Source organism: Emys orbicularis, chromosome 1 (assembly GCF_028017835.1).
Source record: "Emys orbicularis isolate rEmyOrb1 chromosome 1, rEmyOrb1.hap1, whole genome shotgun sequence".
NCBI lineage: Eukaryota > Metazoa > Chordata > Testudines > Emydidae > Emys > Emys orbicularis.
Window position 1 is genome coordinate 120,365,120 of NC_088683.1, and position 24,128 is coordinate 120,389,247.

The 24,128-nt window shown below is 41.7% G+C and overlaps 1 protein-coding gene across 2 annotated transcripts in view; it reads right to left on the bottom strand.

Annotated features, from left to right (window-relative positions):
* Positions 1 to 3,341: 3,341 nt before the first annotated feature.
* RERG (RAS like estrogen regulated growth inhibitor) overlaps positions 3,342 to 24,128 on the bottom strand; it is a 114,837-nt gene continuing 94,050 nt past the window's right edge. The window contains exons 2-4 of one of the 2 annotated variants that reach the window (XM_065423679.1): positions 20,432 to 20,488; positions 5,927 to 6,000; positions 3,342 to 3,749 (exon numbers count right to left, since the gene is read on the bottom strand). In XM_065423679.1, coding sequence (XP_065279751.1) covers positions 3,342 to 3,749; positions 5,927 to 6,000; positions 20,432 to 20,488 — 539 coding nt within the window. The remainder of the gene's footprint in view (positions 3,750 to 5,926; positions 6,001 to 20,431; positions 20,489 to 24,128) is intronic. The other variant, XM_065423680.1, reaches the window with a different exon arrangement.

Sequence of the window (24,128 nt, forward strand, 5' to 3'; positions counted from 1 at the left end):
GGGAAAGTTTAGCTTGATATGGATCCAAACTTCATGGTCTCTTCCCCCCCACCCCCTTTTCTGTAATGATTGCACCAATCCGCTAGATATGAACACCCCAACTTGGAAAAAGTTTGGATCCTGATCCAAATCTTGCAGTATGGGCATCTCTAACTCTTTATTTGTGACTTCAGTGAATCGCGATCAATGATGTTGAACTAATGAGGAAACTTCTTTAGGGGGAAAGTGCAAAAAAAAGGGGAGGGGAAATACCATTAAAAAAGAAAAATTGGCAGTAAGAATACAAGTGAAGGCTTTTAATTACCCTGTTTCCTGCTTGAAAGATCAGTTGATATGGGTTCACTTTGCATTTGCGCCTTTCAACACTTCGGCATTTTCTGGCTCATTTGAGAAATTGTAGAAATAGGAAACTTCTACAGAACAGCCAATAATAAATTACAACAGCTTGAGAAGCAGTAAATTAGACTGTAGTCATACTGTGTTACAATTGGCTTAACAATCAGCCCATTAAACAGAGGAAAAACAACAGCACTCTTAATTAAAAACAAAATAGAAACAATACCCAAATCACAAAATAGCCCCCATTTTTTTGTCCAGTCGTCTGTCATTTGCAGTAGTCTCCAACCTCAATCTTCACAAATAAACATTGCTACTTTTAATAGAGGGTCTCTCCTTAACAAGTAAGACACGTTTGCTCAGCATGATGTGTTCTTTCAAAAGGGATTTCATTACTTCTCCATAAACTAATGTTAAAAGGAAAGACACATTTTCAAGGGACATTGTCAAGAAGTAAGATAATAATTTACTATTTCTTTAGCTGACAAAACTTCCTACTACAAACATGGTCATCACCTTTTAAAAAGTCAATTTTGTGTGTGTATTTTCATCTGCAATTTTAATCTGAAAATGTAGTCTATCCAAAGAGCATCATGACATCCCATGTTCTCTCTCACTGATCTTCAAATCAAATTTCCTCAGTGTACAAGTAAAATAATGTCACTCCACACACACCCATTGCCAAGCCTGCAATCTTGCCCTGGGATGTAAAGGTAAGGTCTGTTCTTTTGGGCTCATGTGATATCACATTATTAAAGATTACAGGAAAAACTTAGGTCCTGAACCTGACAACACTTTCTCATACATATTAAGTTAATCACATGCATGTTTGCAAGATCAATGCCATAGTTAACAAGTGTTGATGCATGAGCCAGAACAGAATCTGGCTCACTCTCCCATAGCTATGTTGGCTCTGCGTTGCTAACAGGAGTAAAAAAAGGCAAAAACTGATTGTTGTCACTAAAGTTAGCAATATGACTGACACATTTTGGGAAGATCTGTTGAATGAGAAGGTAACAATTTGTTGCTCTTCTGACCAGAGCCATGCTTTGAAGATTCTATTGTCGTGTTTGCAACTGAAAACGTGCGAGCGTATGAGAACCAAAAAGAAAACTTACTCCACATTCAACAGTCTAATTTCACTGTCCCAAATGCGATGAAGTTCAGAAAGTAAACGAAGAGCATATAGGTCTTTAAAGTACATTTGAGTATGAATTCCTTCAATGACAGTCATCAGAGAGAGTGTTAGTGACATTGTTTGAAAGAAAATGAACTTGACAGAGTCTCTTTAAGTCATTCCTGGTTTAAAAACTGATTTAGGACTCCTGTTTCCTGCTCACCTGGAAGCAGAGGGCTTAGTCCACTATGATGCCCCTTATGTGGTCATTTACACTTGTGCAAAGTGCTAACAAATCGAATATCACCACTTGCCTACCCCATGATAGCATTCTCTGTCCATTTTTCATTCTCCTTGCACAGGCGTAAATTAAATGACTACACAAGGTGGAGAATAAAGCTCAGAGTATTTGCATAGAAGGGGGATGTTAATCAAAGGAAAGAGCTGCTCAGACTCCTATTAGTGGGTCCACCCAATTGCCTGTGACTCTGCATGATGGTAGTCTTGGTTCCATTTCTAGCTGCCTAAAAGGGTGTAATGTAACTGCTAAGAAAGAAGCATAATCTGAAAATTCTTAACTACCTCCTAATTCTAGCTCCTGTATATGTGTGTGTGTGTGTGTGTGTCTGTCTGTCTCTCTCTCTCCCCCTCAAGAGGGCCCCAGAAATGCAGCCAATAGGTGAGTAAAGTAGAGGGAAAGCTAAGAGCTGGCTGAAGCCATAGGGATGGAGGAAAGGAGAAAATTAAAAAAATCAGATCAATACTATTAAAAACTCAAAAAAGCCTAAAAACGTCTTCTCTGCTGGTTTAAACTAACCATTGGCTCAAGCCATAAAATGTAGATCTGTGTTCTAAACACCTGAAAGTCTGGGGCCTTTTGGCTTGTCCCATTGTAAAGAAAGGGGCCATTTACATTGTATCTGCATATGAGTTTGGATTTTGAATTCTCAATTGTCCCAGAATTTGAGGCTTGGGCTGGGCCTTTCTTTATTTTAACGTAAAAGTGGATGCATCATTTTGGATAAAGCAGCAAAGTGGAACTATCATCAAAAACTCATAACTAACCATAACCGAATCTCTGGAACTTCACTAGTAGATTGGTTATCTTTGTTTGATTCCCACCCCCCACCCCCACACACAAACTTCTGTTCTTTGAGGTGGAATGCTGAAATTGCCTTCAGAAAAGCTGTTTCTGCAATATTCCCTGCCCACTTTTGCAGATTCGAGAGACTTGGAAAACCAGCCACATTTATGTCCTTCAGACCTATTGAAATTCACCCATCACCCCGGTTGAAATCTCTACTGTCATGCAATATTTTTCCTATTTTAAATACATACCTAAGAATGTAGGCACTAGTATTGGGCTGGAAAAATAATACAAGAAAAGAGGGGTTATAATAAAAGAAATTGTGTGTAAATTTAGTGTTCGTGAAATGTGCCAGAATAACCATTTTGGAGAGTACAATAAAGCAGTCTCCCAGGTGATTCAGTCCTTGGCCTCTCTGCTGAGGATGCCTTCCAGGACTGAGACTCATTACTCATAGGCCACTGAGCAGCCATCAGAAGATAATGATTTTCAATCATTACCAATCTGGGCTGGATTGGAGCCAGCAACCTAGCTGTCTCATTACCAATCCCTTGAGTCATCCAATCCTTTAGAATGTCTCTATGATGTTGGATGGAAATGGTGTGGAGTGGATGCTACCACTCAAAAACCATTTAAATAAAGTAGAAAGGAATCTGCCCTATATACTCAAAAAGGGATGACGTGACTTTTTTTTTTTTAAGTAAAGCTTTGACCAACTTTTATTTTAATATGTCCTGGCTGCCTCCTCCCCACCCCAACCTAATCTTCTCTACACCGGTTCTCTACTTAGTTACAATTCTTTTAGCTGCTGATTTTGGTGAGCATCTTGTTAATCGCCTGCTTGACGTGGGTGGTGGAGCTCCGTCTCCGAGTCTTGCCCTGGACCATCTTACGACGCCGTACCTCACGGCAAAGCTCATAGAAGGCCTCCATTATGTTGCCTTCACCTGTGCAAGCGGAGCACTCATAAAATGCACATGCCAGTTCCGTGGCCAGCTTTTCTCCTTCCTCTGTGCTGACCTGCCTGGAGTGGTCCAGGTCTGCTTTGTTCCCCACTAGGATCAGAGTAACATTCTTGGGTTTTTTAACTTCATCCAGCAAGTTCTTAAGTGGCAGCACTTCCTCAAAGCTGCCCCTGTCGGTGATATCGTAGACTAGCACAAAGCCTTCACCCCATCGTACGTGTCCTTCCTTCTGAATAGTGTCCTCCTGTTTGGAAAGAAGGACACCAGTTTAAGGAGAAGATCATACACTGGCTGAATACAGTGGGAAACTAATACAAGCCCTTCAGGTAGACATCCGTCCCCTAGGCTGGCCTCTCAATGACTGAGCAGGGTGCAAAGCCATTTACACCTGGGCAACGTGGATGTAAAACTACAACTTTTCTGATTTTACATCCATTCTGCAAAGGTGGAGATGACTGCACAGGGTGCAAGGCAGTGGAGAATCAGACCCTAAGGATCTATAGCTGTGAGCGGAATAATGTTGTTGTGTGTCCCTGTAGTAGATTTTGAGGAAAAGTCTGATAGGTTTGGATGGGTTTCTGGTGGTTTTCAGTGTGAGCACCTGCCAGTGTTTGGTAAGAGTGAATGGTGGCCATGGTGAGGCAGAATCTACAGTGCTTGTTTTGGTGGGTGTAGCTTACAAGTTATACTTGTGTCCTGGCTGTGCATGGCTGACCATAGTGTATGATCAGCTGGCTGTAGGAAGTGTCTGTTTGCCACCTATATCCAGGGCCGGTGCAACCACTAGGCAAACTAGGCGGCTGCCTAGGGCGCCAAGTGGTTGGGGGTGGACAAAAGCGCGCTCCGGGGCGGCGGTGGAGTGGAGGTGAGCTGGTGCAGGGGGCGCGGGGAGGGCCGCCTGCAGCAAGTAAGGGGGGGGGGGCGGCACACAGGGGACCCGCTCCCCGCCCCAGCTCACCTCTGCTCTGCCTCCTCCCCTGAGCACGCTGCCCCGCTCTGCTTCTCTCCCTCCCAGGCTTGCGGCGCCAAACAGCTGATTGGCGCCGCAAGGCGGGAGAAGTGGAGCAGCGACGGCGTGCTTGGGGAGGGGGAGGAAGAGAGGTGAGCTGGGGTGGGGAGTTGCCGCACGGCTCCCCGGGCCGGGGGGTAGGGAGCTGCTGCGGGGGAGGGGGGGCGCCTCAGGGCAGAGAGCTGCCACGGGGGGGGGGGTGTGCCTCAGGGTGAAGGGGGTGTGTGGGGAGCTGCCGCGGGGGAGGCGCCTCAGGGCGGAGGGGTGGTTTGGGGAGCTGCTGCCGGGGGGGCGCCTCAGGGCGGGGGGGGGGAGCTGCCGGGGGGGAGGCGCCTCAGGGTGGAGTGGGGGTGTGGGGAGCTGCCGCAGGGCTTGGGGAGGGGGCGGAGCAAAGGTGAGCTGGGGTGGGGAGCTGCTGCATGGCTCCCTGGTCCGGGGGGGGGGGAAGCTGCCGCGGGGGGGCACCTCAGGGTGGAGGGGAGCTGCCGTGGGGGGGTGCCTCAGGGCGGAGGGGGGTGTGGGGAGCTGCCGCAGGGCTTGGGGAGGGGGCGGAGCAGAGGTAAGCTGGGGTGGGGAGCTGCTGCACGGCTCCCTGGGCCGGGGGGGTGGGGAGCTGCCACGGGGGGGGGGTCGCCTCAGGGCGGAGGGGGGGTGGGGAGCTGCCGCAGGGGGGGTGCCTCAGGGCGGAGGGGGGGTGGGGAGCTGCCGCGGGGGGGGACCTCAGGGCAGAGGCTGGGGGTAGGGAGCTCCCGCAGGGCTCGGGGAGGGGGGAGGGCACAAGGTGGAAGTTTCATCTAGGGCGCGAAACATCCTTGCACCGGCCCTGCCTATATCCTGGTATTGTGATTCCTTTCTAAGGGGTTAGCTTCATGGGGTGCTCTTGGGTGTCCACATAGGTCACTTAGAGGAATACTGCTAGACTGTCTGTATCTCCTCTGGATAATGGCACCAGGCAAGAGATCTATTACCCATTAGGGAAATCTGGTAATGTGATCTGGGCCAGGCAGGTCACTGTTACCATAGATTACACTGCACTGATTTCATGCAGAGCCTTCATCTTGCAGATTTATGTGGCAGGCTCCTTGTGCACAGAGACAGTTGCTTCCAGATGATGAAGTGGAGTACCTTGGGGCACCTGCTGAAGTTCCTTACGCAGCCTTTGTTACAGTTAAGGCATGTAAAATAAAGAGTTCTCCAGATGGTCACACACTATCTCCACCCGCTCTTCCACATTACAAAACTCTAAACATCGATCTGTGTGCAGCACCCGGGTCTGGCAGCCGCTGCTCAGAGTGGCATGGGCTCTACTTGATTTTAGTCACCGGAAGTGTCGTGCAGCTGCCTTACTCTCACCCCTTTTCTCCTGTTTATTCGTGTATGAGAATCAGATCTTCTGGACTGTTCTCACTCACCTGACCAGCTGTGTCTAGTATCTCCATGGAAACAACTTCATCATCAATAGTTGCCTGATGACGATAGGTAGACTCTTAAAAATAATAAAAACAATTTGAGAAGAGTTTAAAATCTAAATGCAGATTGTTAGAGCAGAATCTTCTATATGTTCCTTGCTACTATTCTATCACGCGACTTGAAGTACTGTATTGATGTTTTGTAAAGTTTCCCCAGCGTCCATGAATTGGAGCTTTTTCATACATAGAACATCCTAGCTCCTCTTCACAGCTAAGATCTACCCATCTCTCCCCAGGTGCCACCCCATAACCTTCTTTTATACCACATCTTAGAACTATGACTGTCCATAGACACAGCCTTCGTACATGGGACCTCTGCAATTACCACAAAGGGACTGAAAAAATAAAAAAGTTAACCAGCTATCCAGTAATAATCACAGGCCTGGGTCTTCCTATTGGACAATAATATAAACAATATCTGGAGCATGTAATCCAAGACATTTCTGTGATGGAATGTTTAAAAAATCATCATAACTTCCAAAAATGAAACTGGTTTCAATGACTATGGCTCTATTTACATCAGGGCTGAATTTGATCCAATTTGTTTATTCAGACTGGAACGTGGCACTGAGGCTAGCACACTTATTCTTTTTTTTTAATGGATTTTTTTCCCCTTCAGTTTATTTTTTTAAGAGGAAAAAGGGCTAAATCATATTAAAATATCTTTCAAACAATCAGCATAAGTTCTTTTCAAAAGATTTTCCTATAATATCAAACTAGCCAAAAATACTGAAATCAGATGCAGGCTTCCATATTTCAATATATTAGACTGATTAAAAAAAAAGTTCTCAGTTAAAATAGTTTCTCCAATACATATTATTGTTACCGCTAGATTAAAAAGCTAAATGCACACACATGGTATAAGATGGATTTACAGCAGACATGAATTTGGTGTAAGATCTTGTAATTAAAAGAAGAATCCTGGGTTCACTCCGGATATCTCTCAGAACCCTATTTAGCCTGTTTATAAACTCTTCCTAGAATACTTGATGTACCCTTCACATTCCTGCTTGTTCCAATAGATATTATCTTACTTGCTAGTATTACATATGGGGGTTGGAGTCCATTGCTATGGATGCTTTTTAAGTGGTCAGGATCTTGGATTTGTGCCTCACTGAAAGCACAGCAACAGACAGCCTTTTAACCCCATGCTGTGATGATACTTTCTCTACTGATTTGGAGGGAAGAGTGCCACCTCCTGAAACACCAATGCTACTTATTTGGAGGTCTCCAATTAAAAAAATGACCATGCCTGTCACTGCTTAGCTTGAAATCTGACCAGATCAGAGCTGAAAGTGGTGTGGCTGCAGACCAGGGATCTACTCATGCTACCCACTAAGCATAGCCCTTACACTGTGATAAAATTACAGAACAGCAGGATTTATTTTCAGAATGTTTCTTTGAAACATGCTGAAATCATCACTTTTCTAGCAAAGACTCAAAGCAATGTGTATGATTTATAAGAATTGCCAAGGGGACTTAAACATACACACTATCCATGTTATAGGAAAATAAGGGTGCATTTGCTGCCTCTAAAGTTCTGGAAATAGGCAACTAATCAAAAAATTAATGACACAAGGACGCTTGTTTTATCTTAATGAGTAGATGACACTTAAGTGTGATAGCATTTGCCCTACAACTTGGAAAATGATTTGTGCTAACATTCAGATTTATTACTGTTGCCAACTCACAGATGGTCTATATCAAAAGTCAAATGCACATGATGTAAAACTGTAGCCAGCAATTCTGATCACTTTTCATTGTCAGAGATTTACATTTTATTTGGTGCAAATCTCCTCAATGGGAATGGGAGGATGTGCTCAAGGAAACTTATTTATTGAACCAGAACTTCTGAAAGGTTTTATGTTCTATGAATGTCTCTCTTCCCTACTGAGGGATGCCACCTCTCCAGAATAATGTGTTTAAACTCTCACATTATTCTCCCCCACCCAACACCCTTTCCCCCACCAAAAAAGTAACTTGCCCTCATCACTCAAATTGCTTTAAGTGGTGCAGCTGTCACCAATATGGACAAATGGGCAAGTCCCTCCATCAGTCAGGCAGGTGGAAGCCAAATGGCAAGTCCCTTTGTTTTCAGTTTTTATTTTGTTTAAAATTTCCCAGGAACTTACTGGTGTTTGTTACAAAACTGTCAAAATGGGCAAAAATTGGTGCAAAAATTAACTTCACAGTTTTCTGGGTAATATCAGGCTAATACTGGGGATGGGAGAACAGGAAAAAGAACAACAAATACAGAAAAGTAGGCCATAAGTGAAGTGGTGGCGGAGAGGAAGGCGTCATCTCCATCTCTTCTGCATCCGGGTCCACTCCAGAAGTTCAGTTACCTGGTTAGCCTTCAAAATAAGACTTAAGTGGGATTTATGTAGGACATATACCTTGTTCTGGCCTTCTGCCCAGGGGTGAGTTTTATCTTGGATGTGTAGCATTGATATGTGTAAGAGAGGTGTGAAATGTTGGTAGTTGTTTTGGATAAAGATGTATCTGGTTTTGAGCTTGAGTAAGGTTTGTGGATTTGGGGCAATTTTAATGATATTTAGCACTATCTGGATGTTTGTGAAAAAGCAAATAGCCATTATTAGTCTCAAATTGACAAGTATGAATTTCGACTAAGGGGGTGGAGCCTCCTAAAAGCCCAGTGGATTAAAGCACAGGGCTGCCAGCCATGGCATCTTGAGTTGTATTACCTTTCTGAAACTAAATGGTCTTGACTTTGCATTTCTGTAGTACTTCACACAGTACAGTACCTTGCTTTACAGTAGTTCAATATCATTACTCCTCTGCACGGTACAAATAGAGAAACTATGACAGAGATGTTAACGTGCTTGACTGGAGTTGGCATGATCTAGTTGATGAGGCATAGTTCTAACAGAAGAGAGCGGTCTTCTAATTATGGTTATGATATGGACTTTTCAGGTGACCATGGGCAATTTCCTGAGCCTTGGATTTTCTGCCTGTACCACGCACAATATGACCTGGTAATAATTCCATACTGTAATTATATGGCTACCACCAACTGGGTGGAAGGAAAATTTTATAGTTGTGTTTCTCTGTCCATAAAAGCTTGAATCAAAGTAGGATTTTGCTGACCCCTAAGGAACCAGTCAGCTACTGTGGTCAGAGCTGTGGTAAGCCAATCGACATCAGAAACTCTGAAATGGGGCTGTAAAACTTACCACTTGACCCCAATTTATTATAAACTTTAAAAGTTCTTGTTAGCTATTGGGGTGTTACACGTCATATAGTATTTTTGGTAATTTAAAGAAAAGGGGTTGCTGACCATATTGCTTTGGACCTACAGTTGATCTCATTACTCTGATGTGTTTCAGAGTGGTAGCCGTGTTAGTCTGTATCAGCAAAAACAACGAGGAGTACTTGTGGCACCTTAGAGACTAACAAATTTATTTGGACATAAGCTTTTGTGGGCTAAACCGTATATTCTGCCTACTGTATTTTCCACTCCATGCATCTGAAGAAGTGGGTTTTAGCCCACGAAAGCTGATGCCCAAATAAATTTGTTAGTCTCTAAGGTGCCACAAGTACTCCTCGTTGTTTTTATTACTCTGATGGTTTCACTTTGTATAATAGTTCATTCTGCAGCACTTTTCTTCAATAATACACACGTAACTCTTTCAAGATTCATCATTTGAAAAATTAAAGCTCATCCTTTAAATATTTAGACCATACCAAGGGGCCCCAAAAGCATTTCTGAAGCAACATTAGTCAGTTTATTTTTTTTAGCCTACAGTATATTGGCACAATTATTCAGTCCCCATTAACTAATGAACTTCTAAATTCCCAGATGCAGAAAGTCCTTTACAAGAAGCAAAAAAACAGATTGAAAGCTTTCCCTAGGCTTATTTGTGCTATCTTGTTAATAAGTGTATTAGAGAATCACTGTATTTTTCTGAACAATGGATTAAAAGTCATTATGAAAAAACAATACTATTACAATTATATAGAGAAAATATTGAAGTATATGATCCACAGAATGCAAATCTGAATGTCCTACAAAGCCTGAGGTTTTGATCAATCTGATAGCATCTCTGTGCTGTGGTTGTAATACATTCAAGGGAGATTTGGGTTGTATTTACTTAAAGAATGAACACATTTTCTTGTCCTGAATAAAACTGAATTGGTCAATACATTTGTTCCAGAAGAGCATATTTCAATTCAACTTTTTCTCTGAGATTCACTTTGTAGCTCTTGGACCACATCCTCAGTTGGCATAAATTTTCTTTAATGGAACTACACCAACTTACACCAGCTGATCTGGTCTCTTGACTCCAATGTCTTGCTCAGTACAAATTCCATGGATATGGGGGGAGCAGAAAATGGGGGTAAAGTGTTGTCTTACAGCTCTGAAAGGAGATTTTTGCTTTATGCTTTTAGGAACATGTTTATCATAGGAATAGGCAAACCAATTTGGATGAAATAAACACCTCCACAACTTTATCCCAAACTTTGAATGGTAGCCAGGTCTGTTTTGAGTACAGATGGGCCCAAATTCTTTCTCATCCAGAGTTTTGGCTCATGTCCATCTCTAGTTTCAATGTTCAAAAAAGACAGCCTCACTGGAAGGTGATGTATAGAAATAGTGTGAGAAAGTTTGTGCTCATGGTGTCTTCCACTCCCATGCAACCTGGAAGCACTGGAGACCTAGCGAGACAGCCTGTTCTGTGAAATTTTCAGACCAGTCTGTAGACCAATGAGATGCAGAAAAGATGAAATGAGATGCAAGCATGTAAACTTCTGCTTGCTTAATTGCACTGAACTTTCAAAGCATCATTTAAAAACTTAATTTTCCCTTGGATGAAGAAATATTCATAGGAGACTAGTACTTGCCATAATTATTTGTCATAAAGTAATGAGCCAAAATCTCCTCTGTTACCCCCGTAAAACTCCATGGAGGTCACTGGCATTGCATGGTGTATATGCCTAAAGAATTCGTCCTGGTCTGATTTGAGAACCGTGAATCACGGCACACCCAATTTACCTCCATTCCACACAAACCTAGTGTTGTCTCATATTGTTTTCCATGGATTTGCTCCAGCTGCATGAGTAAATTTTGTCTCTCTTCGCTACTCTCTGCATCTACTCACTTGCTTCCTCTCAGCCCTTTTCAATCTTACCACTACTGGGACCAGGGACATCTTCTCTTTAGCACTTACCAACTAGAGCGTGACTTTGTCTGTCTGTCTGTGTGTGTGTGTCTCTCTCTCTCTGACTCTTCCCCCTCCACCCATCTTTTGTCAAACCTCATCTAAAAATATTTTTCTTCCTTGCCTGTGACTCATAATTGCTACTCCATCTCTTATTGCCCTTATGACATGCTTTTATTTTACTGGAGTCAGTGGAGCTAATGTTTGTTCACACCAGTGGAGGATCCGGCCCTACGTGCTTATAAAACAGGATTTTTTTAATGTTGAATGCATTCCTTTCCCTCTTTTTATTATTGGCATATATGCAGAGCCATAAATATGCATGGGGCTTTCCATTCACGCTATGTTAAAGTTACACGCTAAAAATTGCAAAGGCTAAAATTTCCAAAAGCACCTAACAGCTTGTCTATATAAACACTTAGGGCACTGCAGGCTAGTGTGGGGTAGATTTACACCTCACCTTGCTGCGAACCAACTGTCAGTGTGGACCTTAGCTGCTGCACGCTAGAAGTTCCCTAGCGCGCTTTGATCTACCCCACGTTGAAATGCGAGTAGGTTAAAGGACACTGGGGAATTTTAGTGGGGGGCAACAGGGTCCACATGGATGCTTAGTGCATGGCAGGCTAGTGTGTGGTAGATTACACCCCAACTTGTTGTGAACTCAGTGTTTTTATAGACAGGCCCGTAAGCCCAGGTATTTAAAACTATTTCGGCATTGCTATGCTCAGTGTCACAATGCCTAACTGGTTTAGGAGCCTAAATTTCATTTTCATAAGAACATAAGAACGGCTGTACCGGGTCAGACCAAAGGTCCATCTAGCCCAGTATCCTGTCTACCGACAGTGGCCAATGCCAGGTGCCCCAGAGGGAGTGGACCAACAGGCAATGATCAAGTGATCTCTCTCCTGCCATCCATCTCCATCCTCTGACAAACAGAGGCTAGGGACACCGTTCCTTACCCATCCTGGCTAATAGCCATTAATGGACTTAACCACCATGAATTTATCCAGTTCTCTTTTAAACACTGTTATAGTCCTAGCCTTCACAACCTCCTCAGGTAAGGAGTTCCACAAGTTGACTGTGCGCTGCGTGAAGAAGAACTTCCTTGTATTTGTTTTAAACCTGCTGCCTATTAATTTCATTTGGTGACCCCTAGTTCTTGTATTATGGGAATAAGTAAATAACTTTTCCTTATCCACTTTCTCCACATCACTCATGATTTTATATACCTCTATCATATCCCCCCTTAGTCTCCTCTTTTCCAAGCTGAAGAGTCCTAGCCTCTTTAATCTCTCCTCATATGGGACCTGTTCCAAACCCCCAATCATTTTAGTTGCCCTTTTCTGTACCTTTTCTAGTGCCAGTATATCTTTTTTTAGATGAGGAGACCACATCTGTATGCAGTATTCGAGATGTGGGCGTACCATCGATTTATATAAGGGCAATAATATATTCTCAGTCTTATTCTCTATCCCCTTTTTAATGATCCCTAACATTCTGTTTGCTTTTTTGACCGCCTCTGCACACTGCGCGGACATCTTCAGAGAACTATCCACTATGACTCCAAGATCTTTTTCCTGACTTGTTGTAGCTAAATTAGCCCCCATCATATTGTATGTATAGTTGGGGTTATTTTTTCCAATGTGCATTACTTTACATTTATCCACATTAAATTTCATTTGCCATTTTGTTGCCCAATCACTTAGTTTTGTGAGATCTTTTTGAAGTTCATCACAGTCTGCTTTGGTCTTAACTATCAGTAAGGAGTCTAAATCCCATTGACTGTCAATAGAATTTAGACTCCTAAGTGCCTAAATCCATTTTGAAAATGAGATTTAGTCTCCTAAATCAATTAAGCATTGTGATTCTTACTTTTGCAATGCCTAAATAGCTTTAAAAACCTGGGTCTTAGTGATTTAGGCTCTGAGGCTCCTAAGTAATTTTTGAAAATGTGATTTAAGTTCTTAAATCGCTTAAAAATTTTAACCCAAAAAAGTCAGGAAATACAAAACTTAAGGCTTCAACAGGTAATGTTCTATGTTCCATATGCTTGTCTTTCAGTGCAAAGTTTACAACACCCACAGCAATATTAAGCATATAAATGTGGGTCTAGAAAATATGGAAGTTAAGGCTGAATTTTACAACCCCCTTTGTGCCAACTGTCTGAGCAGAAGCCAGGCAGGGCGATACGCACTGATATCAGAAAGAGCGCGGGATTCGCTAGGCTATGTTAAATGATTTTGCGGTGTCAGTACTGACCGGCCTCAGAGTTTTTCAAATTTTTATCTTTTCCTTTCTAATTCTCCCCCACCCCAATCCAAGCAGAGGCACTAGTCCTCAGTGCGAGTTATGTCCACGACAAGCTTCAAGTTAAATAAGCCATTCTTTTGGGATACTGTATATATGTAAAGGCTGCTATAAAAACAGGCTGTATTTTATCACTGCCATCAAGAATGCTACATCTTGAGACTGATATTAAAGAAAATATAAAGCATATTAAATAAATGATTCCCACATTGTTCCAAGCTTCTTCCTCTGCTGTTCTTCATTGTGGCCTCTCGCTTTTGAGTCTGCCATGCTTTTTAAAGGCCAGTGTCATGGATTTAAAAAGTTCTAGGCCATGCCCATCTGCTTCCTTATGGATACTTCAGAGAAACCAGGAATGTTTTCACAGCTCATTTCCATAATACATTTTATATAAATTCCCACTGCAGAGGAGCACAGTGGGAGGCAACAGAAGATATCTTAAATTTGTATGAGGTCAAGTTAATTATTCTTTGAAAATGGGAAAATTAAGTCTAGGAGAGGTGCCTACCATGGTACCAAAGGGAATGGTGTAGGGTCCCATCCTATTTAACATTGTTGATCCAGAAGGAATGAGTAGCATCAATAATAAAATTCACAGATGACACCAAGAAAGCAGATTGCAGCTTGACCAGTATAAGGCCCCATTCCAGCACAGCATTAAGCACAAGCCAAAGTGGAGAAGATTGTTCCCCTTAAATCCTTGCTTAGGAGCCAACCAGAATCCTATTGCTTATAATTCCTGAGTGCAAGGACTAGGAAAGTCTAAAGTCACTGCTAGATTCCTCCCAAATTGGCATTGGGGTAAGGAGAGGGTATTGGTCTATTGGGAAGCAAATGCTGTTCTCTCTAAAGGTTTTCACAGTTTCCAAACTGGAATGCACTGCACTAAATCAGTCAGAACACCCAGCTGATGTGGGGCACTTCCTCATCCAGTAGCTACTAAAGTTAGACACTTTTAAATCAGCAATTCTGGATAACTTGCATCTAAGAGTTTTAAAAGAGCTGGTTGAGGCACTCACTTAGACCATTAATGTTGATTTTACGTAAGTTTTGGAATATTGGGGAAGTTCCAGGGGACTGGAAGAAAGCTAATGTTGTGCCAATATTTAAAAATGGTAAACGGGATGACCCAGTTAATTATATGCCTGTCAGTCTGATTTTGATCCCAGGAAAGATAATGGAGCAGCTGATACAGGACTTGCTCCATAAAGAATTAAAGGAGAGTAATATAAATAATGCCAATCAATATGGGTTTATGGAAAATAGATCTTGCCAAACTAACTTGATATCTTTTTTTGATAAGATTGCATGTTTGGTCGATAAAGGTAACAGTGTTGATGTAATATATTTAGACTTCTCTAAGGCATTTGACTTGGTAGTGCATGGAACTTTGATTTAAAAAGCTAGACATATAAAATATACATGGCACAGATTAAATGGGTTAAAAGCTGGCTAACAGGTCTAAAAATGTAATGTAAATGGGGAATCATCATCGAGTGGATGTGTTTCTAATGGGGTCCACAGGGGTTGTTTTTTGGCTATTTAACATTTGTATCATTGGCCCAGAAGAAAACATAAAATCATCGTTGATAAAGTTTGCAGATGACACCCTAATTGGGGGAGCGGTAAATAATGAAGAGGACAAGTCACTGATTCAGAGTGATCTGGAGAGCTTGATAAGCTGGGTGCAAGCAAACAATATGTGTTTTAATATAGCTACAGGAACTCCTCACTTAAAGTCATCCTGGCTAACGTTGTTTCGATGTTAAGTTGCTGATCAATTAGGGAACATGCTTGTTTAAAGTTGTGAAATGCTCCCTTCGAACGTCATTTGGCAGCCGCCTGTTTTGTCTGGTGCTTGCAGGAAGAGCAGCCCGTTGCAGCTAGCTGGTGGGGGCTTGGAACCAGGGTGGACCAGCAGTCCCCCTATCAGCTCCCCTATCAGCTCCCCACTCCCCTAAATTCCCTGTGCAGCAGCTGTCCCTCCCCCCACAGTAAAATCCTCCACCTCAAAGAAGTGTGGTCAAGTTTTAATGAATTAATGTTTGTAAAGTTGTTTATGTTCCATGTTTGAAAAGTGCGTAGAAATGTAAAGTGTTTATCCAAAGGCTGTATTTTGGGCAAGAATCTACCAGTGTAATATTAAAAAACCATGGAGTGATATTTTGCTTGTAAATAATACAAACTCCATTGTCTGTAGCATTTCTCTAACTTCACTGTATTATTTGACTGTGATAAGAAAAAAAAAAGATGTTCATGGAGGATGTGAAGGACAGGGGACGCTGGTAAAGAATGTTGAGTCTTACATTTTAATTATGTTGCCATTTAAGTTTTCTTGATACAACAGACTACTAGAATTAGTGATAGTATTGTTTGAGATTATTAGCTCTCTGATATCAGTTTAAATATAATATATAGATTACTTTAAAAATCTTAGTGTATGTCTATACTTAGACTGTAGTGCTTCAGTGTACACACTACCTATGCTGACGGGAGAGGTTCTCCTATCGGCATAGGTAATCCACCGCCCCCAGAGATGGTAGCTAGGTCAATGGAAGAATTACACTATCTAAACTGGGGGTTAGGTCGGTAATCTTTGTCTCCCCCAGGCATGGATTTTTCACATATAGGTGTTCTGGGCCAAAATATATCCTGTAAATATGCAGCCCAAAATTGCATTGGCCTTTGTTATTCTGTCACATTGCAAACTCATTTGTTGCCACTATCACAGCAGGTCTTGCTTGACACTGCAATATCCCTAATTTCTCCCTCCTCGGGTTGCCAACCCTCCAGGATTGTCCTGGAGTCTCCAGGAATTAAAGATTAACCTTTAATTAAATATTATGCCATCTGATGAAACCTCCAGGAATCCGTCCAACCAAAATTGGCAACCCTATGCCCTCCCTTTTTGTTTTGGATTCCCCTCCGTCACCTGGGATGCACTTTCCCTGGGGGTGAATCTCATTTTATTTTCTCATACTCCTAATCTCCTTGTTTGTTGTTTTTCTTTCATTACTAATATTTGCAGCTCCCATCAATTTAGGCCTTTATCACAGCCTGTCATGTCACAGCATACTCTGAGGAAGAGTCATAGATTTCAGACTGTGATCCCTACTTATCAACACTGGTGAACAGAAACTCACACAAATAATCCTTGTAAAGCCAATGGGCGAAATCCTGGCAAAACTCAAATTGACTTCAAATGGAGTTTCACTCAGTGAGGCTACTCATGTAAATAACTACTCACCAATATCACTGAGACGTCATAATATGGCCTTTGGGGTGAAATGGTTCCCTATGACAGAGGGCCAACACAAGGCCTGTGCACACCTGCAGGGCTTGCGTGGGACACGGGGCTTCTGCATACGTGTGAGTAATTCTGCTCCTGAGAAGATATTGTCTGGCAGGCATGATGTGCTTGTCCTTCTGCTGTCATGGCAACAGGCAGTGGCAGTGCTGCCCCAAAGGGTCATCCTGCAGCTGTGTCCTTGCGAACACTTCTGCCCGGCTGTTGTAAGCCACAGTGCTGTACCTATGCTAGGCCAGCGAGGTGGCAAACAAATGCTCATGCTACCATTGCCTAGCAACCAGAAAGCATCAGATTTAGTGGTACTTAGGACTTGGGCTGGTCGTCTCCACAGAGGTGAATTTCACCCTGTTATGTGTGGTTTGATGGATATTTTTTAATCTGTAAATAGAGCAAAAATAAAATGGAGAGCAAATATTTCCAGTTCCACAGAGGGGTGTTGTTGATAATTAATGTTTGTGAAGCACTTTTAGACTGCTGGTTAAAATGTATCCTAGATGTGCCAAGTGTCTTTAGACTTTTTAAAACCATAACACATTTCTTTGTTTAGTGGAAATTGTGAGCTTGTTATAGAAACAGATGTATGGTAAAAGCCTCCTGGTGCTCAAACCTCCCCTTCCCACCAACTTGTATCCTAACTAGAGAAAATCTAGTTGAAACACCCAATTCAGACACCCCAAACTTTGGAGCAACAGTAGATCTGGATCTAGCTCTTGAAGTTTGCAACTTTGGTCTATCTCTCTTTTTTCTATGCACCTTCTGTATCCTCGGGGTGCATATAGAGCACAATGTTTTGATTTGTTATAAGCAGAGATTGATATGCCTCATATACCCAGGCAGGTAAGGAATTAGTAGAGCCCTGCAAATGTGCCGATATCCACAGATATCCGCAGACCATGTTTGAGCAATTAGCAATTAGCCTCAATGGCTTGGTACCTTAAAAAAAAAAAAAAAAAAAAGGTAGCAAACACCTACCGAGAAAATGATAGAGGAATGTGCTTAACTAAGCAATAATGATCAAGATGTAGGGCAGCCAAGAGTTGGCTGATAGTTAATACTCTCTGGGTAATGAGCTCTGCTGATATTGTCATTCCTAGTAAGCTGAGAATGGAAAATTAAAATATTAAGCGTGATACAGTTGTGCAGGGTCATAGTTCAGGGCAGCTACACCTCTATTCCCCCTCTATGGTCCAGCAAGGGCACCCCCTAGGCTTCTGGATCCCAGCTGCCTCCACTCTTGGATGGAGACACATGTCTCTCTCCCTCTTGACTGGGATATTTCAAGGCTGACAGCTCCTTGACTACAATAAGAATTCCTTGGTGAAGTCTGGTTTCCTAAGCAGGCCTGCATTACTTTTCTCCTCAGAGACAGTCTACAGTGTAATTGCAAAAGCTGTTACCACACAGCTCTTTCTAAGCAAGCACATTTATTCTTAAGGTAAAAGCCTTAAAGAGAAAATATATTAAAAACAATAAAAGAACCTACTAATAAGCTTACCAGAGATCAACCCCTCACTCTAAGGGTTCACTCTGGCTGGTGACCATCCTTCAAATCCCACCAAGGGGTTATCCCATGATTACGAGTTCATAACTCCTTTTCTCAGAACAATAACACAGACTGAGCCAAATCCATCCAACCCTTCCCAGGAAAGATTACACCCCCCCCATCCCCTGGTACAGAATGTCTTGTCCATTTGTTGGTTCAGAAAAAAGGTCACGTGTTAATTTTAACTCAGGTTATTTAATTAAAATTCCTTTCTTTGTTTGTGCCTGTAAACTCCAGTATGAACCAGTATATGGGAGCCTCTCTCCAGGTGGTGGTAGCAGCTCTCTGGAGGTGTTACAACCTGAGTAAATTTGCCAAACCACTCCCAACTGTTCTTAGTGGGTTGTGGTCCCCCTCCCTTATGAAATTACACACAATCCCTGGCCCACAATGATGCATAAACTTAATTCAATAAGGTTTAGCTTAATTCAATATGGTTTGTCCAGGAAATTGCCCAAGCTGTCACACAGGGCACATGTATCTAAATAATATCCTGTGTAGCAACCCTAGTGCTGCAAGACCCTCACTTTAAATGGAAGTTCCATGCACCAAGGGTCCTTAGCAAAGCCATGCTACCCATTCATGCTCCCTCTTCATGTGTGTGGCAGCTGAACATTATAACTTAGGTCCTGGAGATGTAATAATACACTGCACACAGAGGTAACATGGAGTCTCTAGTTTTTATCTTGAAGCTTAAAGTGGTACTGAATCCCATAAATTCCTTTTAATCTAAAATGTATGATCCCTTTCAGGAATTACAGGAGGACAAGGAATTTTATGATGTTTTATTCACTCTAAATAGAGTGAATTTCCTGTGCCTTGGAAGTTTTGATATAAGTCCTGGTAGAAATGGGAATTGCCAAGGGAAAACCAACTTCTAGCATGGGAGAGTTAATGGATCCCATTGGATCTGATATAGAAAATCAGCTGTAAACATGACTTTTTTTTCCCCTTCCTTTTGTTGTTGTTGCTTGCAGCCTCAGTGTTTCTGGCAAAATCTCTTGTTGCTTAGTAGCCGTGTGGTATGCATCTGTTTTAGTTCTACATTTGAAAAGGCACTTGACAAACATGCTTATCCTCAATGTAGGGTAAATATGTCACACTGACACAGTTTATGTTGCTTTAAACAGAGAAACAGATTGATATGATTCTTCAGAAGAACAGAACAAAACCAAACCAAACAAACCTCTCTCCGTAAAAAGCCATAGTAAACCCAGCTATGTAGTATCTAAAGAGATGCCTATATGCTATAAGGGTTAGGGCACTTGAGAAGTGGCAGATCCCTGTTCAAATCTCTTCTCCCTTTTAGGCGGGGGGACTTGAACTGGGGGTCTCACACTTCCCAGGTGAGTACACTCACCACTGGGCAAGAAGTGATGAGGGAGGTCATCCTCTCCCTCCCCTGCCCCCAACTGTTTTGTGTAAGATTGCCTATGAGGGCCTGATCCAGTGGGCAGCCTCTGATCACACCTACCGGATAGAGCCCTTCAAGCTGAACATCTATCTTCCCCTGGTGTGTAAATCGCTGAGGGGCTTAGGTGGGAGATGGTGGGAGGGAGGCAGCAGTGTGCGCACTCAGAGGCAGAAACATAGACTTACTGCAAAAACGTAGGCATTGAGTGAGTTTAGGTACCTCCCGCATTTCAGCAGGGGTTCTGTGCATTGCAATGGTCCCAAGTGATTTGCACAGTTTACACAGGAAATGACTGTCCACAGGATTATTCCTCCCTTGCCCCTTTGAGCACTCTTCCCTAGCCCTTCTACCTTCCACAAACAGTGGGCAGTTACTCCGAAGCAGAAAACTAACATCTTTATTTACGTGGGTCAAATTCTAGCCCCACAGAAATCAATGGGAAAACTCCGGTTAACTTCAATAGGGGTAGGTTTTAACCCCACCTACAGCCTTTGTTTGAATGTATTTATACCTGTTGATTGTGCCACATCAGTTGGCTGTTCATTCGAGCTAGGGATTTACCTCAGAGAAGCTTTAACATCATATTTAAAGGATGAATGAGGTTTGGGAATCTTTACACCATGCCTTTCCATTGCTTCTACAAAGCCAACACCTGCAGCATTCCGTAAGTATTTAAAATTAAAATGTCACCTACCTAGAGTGGGGTCATACTCCCAGATGAACCGTTTGGTCAGGAAGCGCACGATGAGAGCTGGGGGGACAAAAATATCTCACATGAAATTTTAAAACCCCTGACTCATTCACTTCACAGGGGAGGGTCTTTTGACTGTAGGCTTATATAGAAATGCTGAGCCCTGGGGAGACAGTGCAGAGGTTTTGTAGAATAGACTTGAACCCACAGATACAATCCAAACACCTGCAAGCTTTGGCAATGGAAGGCTTAAATCCAAATGCAGATCTGGATCGGAATTGTACAAACAGCACCTCTCTCTTTATAATAGGACAAGTCTGAATCTTGAATTTGACTTTTCCCCAAATGTCTTTGTTCAAAATCCAGATCCTGATTTGAATGTTGTCTTGAGCCCAGCTCTATGGCAGTTTAGGTAAGCAACACCATAAATTTTAGTGTCAATAGTACATACTCTTTTGGGGTTGTTTTAAAGAGGAATTTACCAATTTTGAAAGATGCCTGATTGACAGCCCTGGAAACTGAATTTCTTGGTTTATTTACAGAATATCTAAAGGAAAGGCAGTGGCAAAGCAAGCTCCCTGCATGCCTATGGGCTCAATCCTTCTGGGACTGGCCATAAGAGCAAGAGCTTATTTTAGTGCCCAGCTTTTTTGCTGAGATTGCCAACAAAAGTACCAATTGACAACAGGACTGAAATTCATAAACAACTACACATAAGCTACTGAAGAACCATCAGATGGTAACTTTCAATCCCAATCCTGGCTTTAAACATAAGCCTGGCTCTTCCCAGCAAAGAAGGAAAAGAGAAAGATATTGGGCCTGATCCTCCTTTGCCCTGCTCCTGATGTAGCCAGTGAAAAGCAGTTGTAAAAAGAACTACCATTCTGATTCAATAGCATTAAAAACTCTTTTTGCACACATGCAGGAAGATGGTAAACTGGGCACTTTGTTGGCATTTTATTCTTGGGGGGCACTGGGATACTGCAGTGATGGGTGTCAATACTGGAACCGGTGTATGCATAAATAGATCAACAGGCTCTGCATCTCCTTAATCATTCGTTTCCTCCATTTTTAAGCTACAGTATGTTACAATCCTTGTTCGGTAGTACAGTAAAAATTATGTGCTGGAATTTTGTTTTCAAACTATTTCTTGAGTAATAGCCAATGGAACTTTTGGTATCTTTATTTCCCCCCCACATCCCTATTCATGCAGTTGAATATATTTGGGGGAGTAAAGTATGTTTAGTTTTCATTTCATAATGGGAAATTATTCATTTTAGCTAACCTGTATTATATTAGAAGAAACACAAGTGCAAGGTCACGAGCAATTTATAAAGGACTTCATCCTGTAGGAGTTACCCAGGCAAAACTCGCATTGGGTGATATTCACCCCTCTACAGAGGAAAAGTATCAAATCCCTCTCTTGGCTTTAAGTGGTACATACGCTGTGTCCTGGCCATCGGCACAAGGATGAATTTCATCCACTGTACATAGGATTGAATTCTAAAGTCCAGCAGCTGATGTACTATCTTCTGAGTTTGGATGGATGTGGCGTGACTATGAACAAAGCTTCACCTGCACCTCTGTAGATATTTTCCTTCAGAGTGGTGAATTAGCAGTGAGTAGTTTTAATTATGTTTTCTTAATTATCTACTACCATGGCAGCACAGATGTTTTAGATGGGGAAAATGCTCACTTAAGCGGATGAACTTTGAATACTGTGCTATGTCCCTGGGTGTCTTTGGTAATTACCTTTGTACAAGTAAATTTATCTCGCTGTGTCAATTCTTGAGTTATGTCTCATTGCAGGTTCAGATATTCAGTTAAATGCAGACTACTTGCCTGTATTTATCACGAAATGAGTTGAATTAATCAATCTCTGTTTATAGGGAAAACACCAGGCCTCTGCACCACTTAAGTCCCACTTATCCCTCAAAATTATGCATAAAATATACAGAATTTAACTGCTTGTGTTTACTCCATCATATAATATTGCAGTGAAAATGCTATTGATAAGGTTGAGATGGCACCCCCCCATTTAAATTTATCTTACAAATTCTCAGAAACACACACCAATGAAGGGCCTGGCTGCTCAATATTGGCAGTGTAGTGACCAGGGGACCCAAGATTTTTAAAAGGGATTAGCTGTTTTGGGTTCCCAACTTGAAATGCCTTAGAGTGTTCCAAACACCTACCTTCTGAAAATCAGGCCCCTTTAAGGCATTTCAAGTTGAGCATCCAGAAAAACCTGAGGCACTCAAAGTAACCAGTCCCTTTTGAAATCTTGGTTTAGGTCTTTTAAATATCATAAAGCAAATCTATAAATCTGATAAATAGTTTGGTTTTTCTCTTGGGGTGTGAGCATCTCTCACCACCATTCTCCTGAAACAATTTATCCTCCTTGTCTTGTCTACTTGCCATCTTGTGTATCCAGCTATAGCACTTCCCATCTACTTGTTTAACAAATTCAATTAATGAAATTGTAGTTCTATACATGCATCCTGCAATAAATACATTAGAGCATCAGATGAGTCACAGTAAGTTTCAATTTTAGGAGCAAAATCTTAATGCTTATATACTATATGATCATGCCTGATTTTGTCTATTTCTTTTTTAAAAAATCTAAGATGGTTTGAGTCTAGTATAGATGAAATTCAAGCAATCTAACTCGAAACAAAAGAATGGTTTGAATCCACAGTTCTAGAAGTGACAATTCTAGGCCATTCACCAACAACAGACAATTAAAATCCTTTCTCCATAATGAAATACACATTTCCAGAGCTGGGACAGAAACCCTGTTGCTTTAGCTCTGAAAAACACAGGCCTCTTCCATTTGAACTAGAGGAAAAGCTCTGCTGGCTGCTAGCCAAAGTGATAATTTTTATGCTCTTTCTAAGCTGCAACCAAGCAATATAGGGCAACACATACACAATTTCTGTTCCTACTCAAAAAGATCTTGATCGAAAAAATATAGTTAATAACTTTGCTTAATTACAACCTATTTTCTTCAAATATGCCAGACCATGAGTTTTCAAGAACACTTAACTAAACATAAAAGTTTGGAGAGGTAATATTAATAAGACATTCCTCAGGGAGATGACAACATTGGACAAAAGTCAGTTTCAAATTGGGGTAATTTTTGGATAATCTGTTGGGTTTTTTTAAAAGCAGCTGTTAGAATATTTCTGAGAAGTATAAAGAAAATTAAAGACAAAGTTGATTAGAGTGGATATGGCAATTTTCAGGCCAAACTAATTTTCCAGGCCAAAAGTTTTCAGAGTTAAATAGGGTTTTATGATGGAAGCAAGTTGCAAATTTAACTCTAGAAAGACAATATTTTAAAATGTGGGCACAAGGGCTGAAGTTAAGGTTTAAGGCTCAATCTTAACTTCTCAAAATACCTGACATTTGACTGCTTCATTTCTTAGGCCTGGTCTAAACTTAACAAGTTTTACTGGTATAACTATATCAGTAAAGGTGTGATTTTTTTTTTACTTGCATAATTATGCCAATAAAAGCCCTAATGCAGATGCAGTTACATCAGTATAAGGTGTTTTATAATGGTATCACTTATTTCACTTTGCTGAACTAGAATAAACTATACTCATATTATAAGCACTTTTGTACCAGTATAACTGCAGCTGCACTATGGGGTTTTGGCCACTTAACTATGGCATAGTTAAAGAGGCAAAACTCTTAA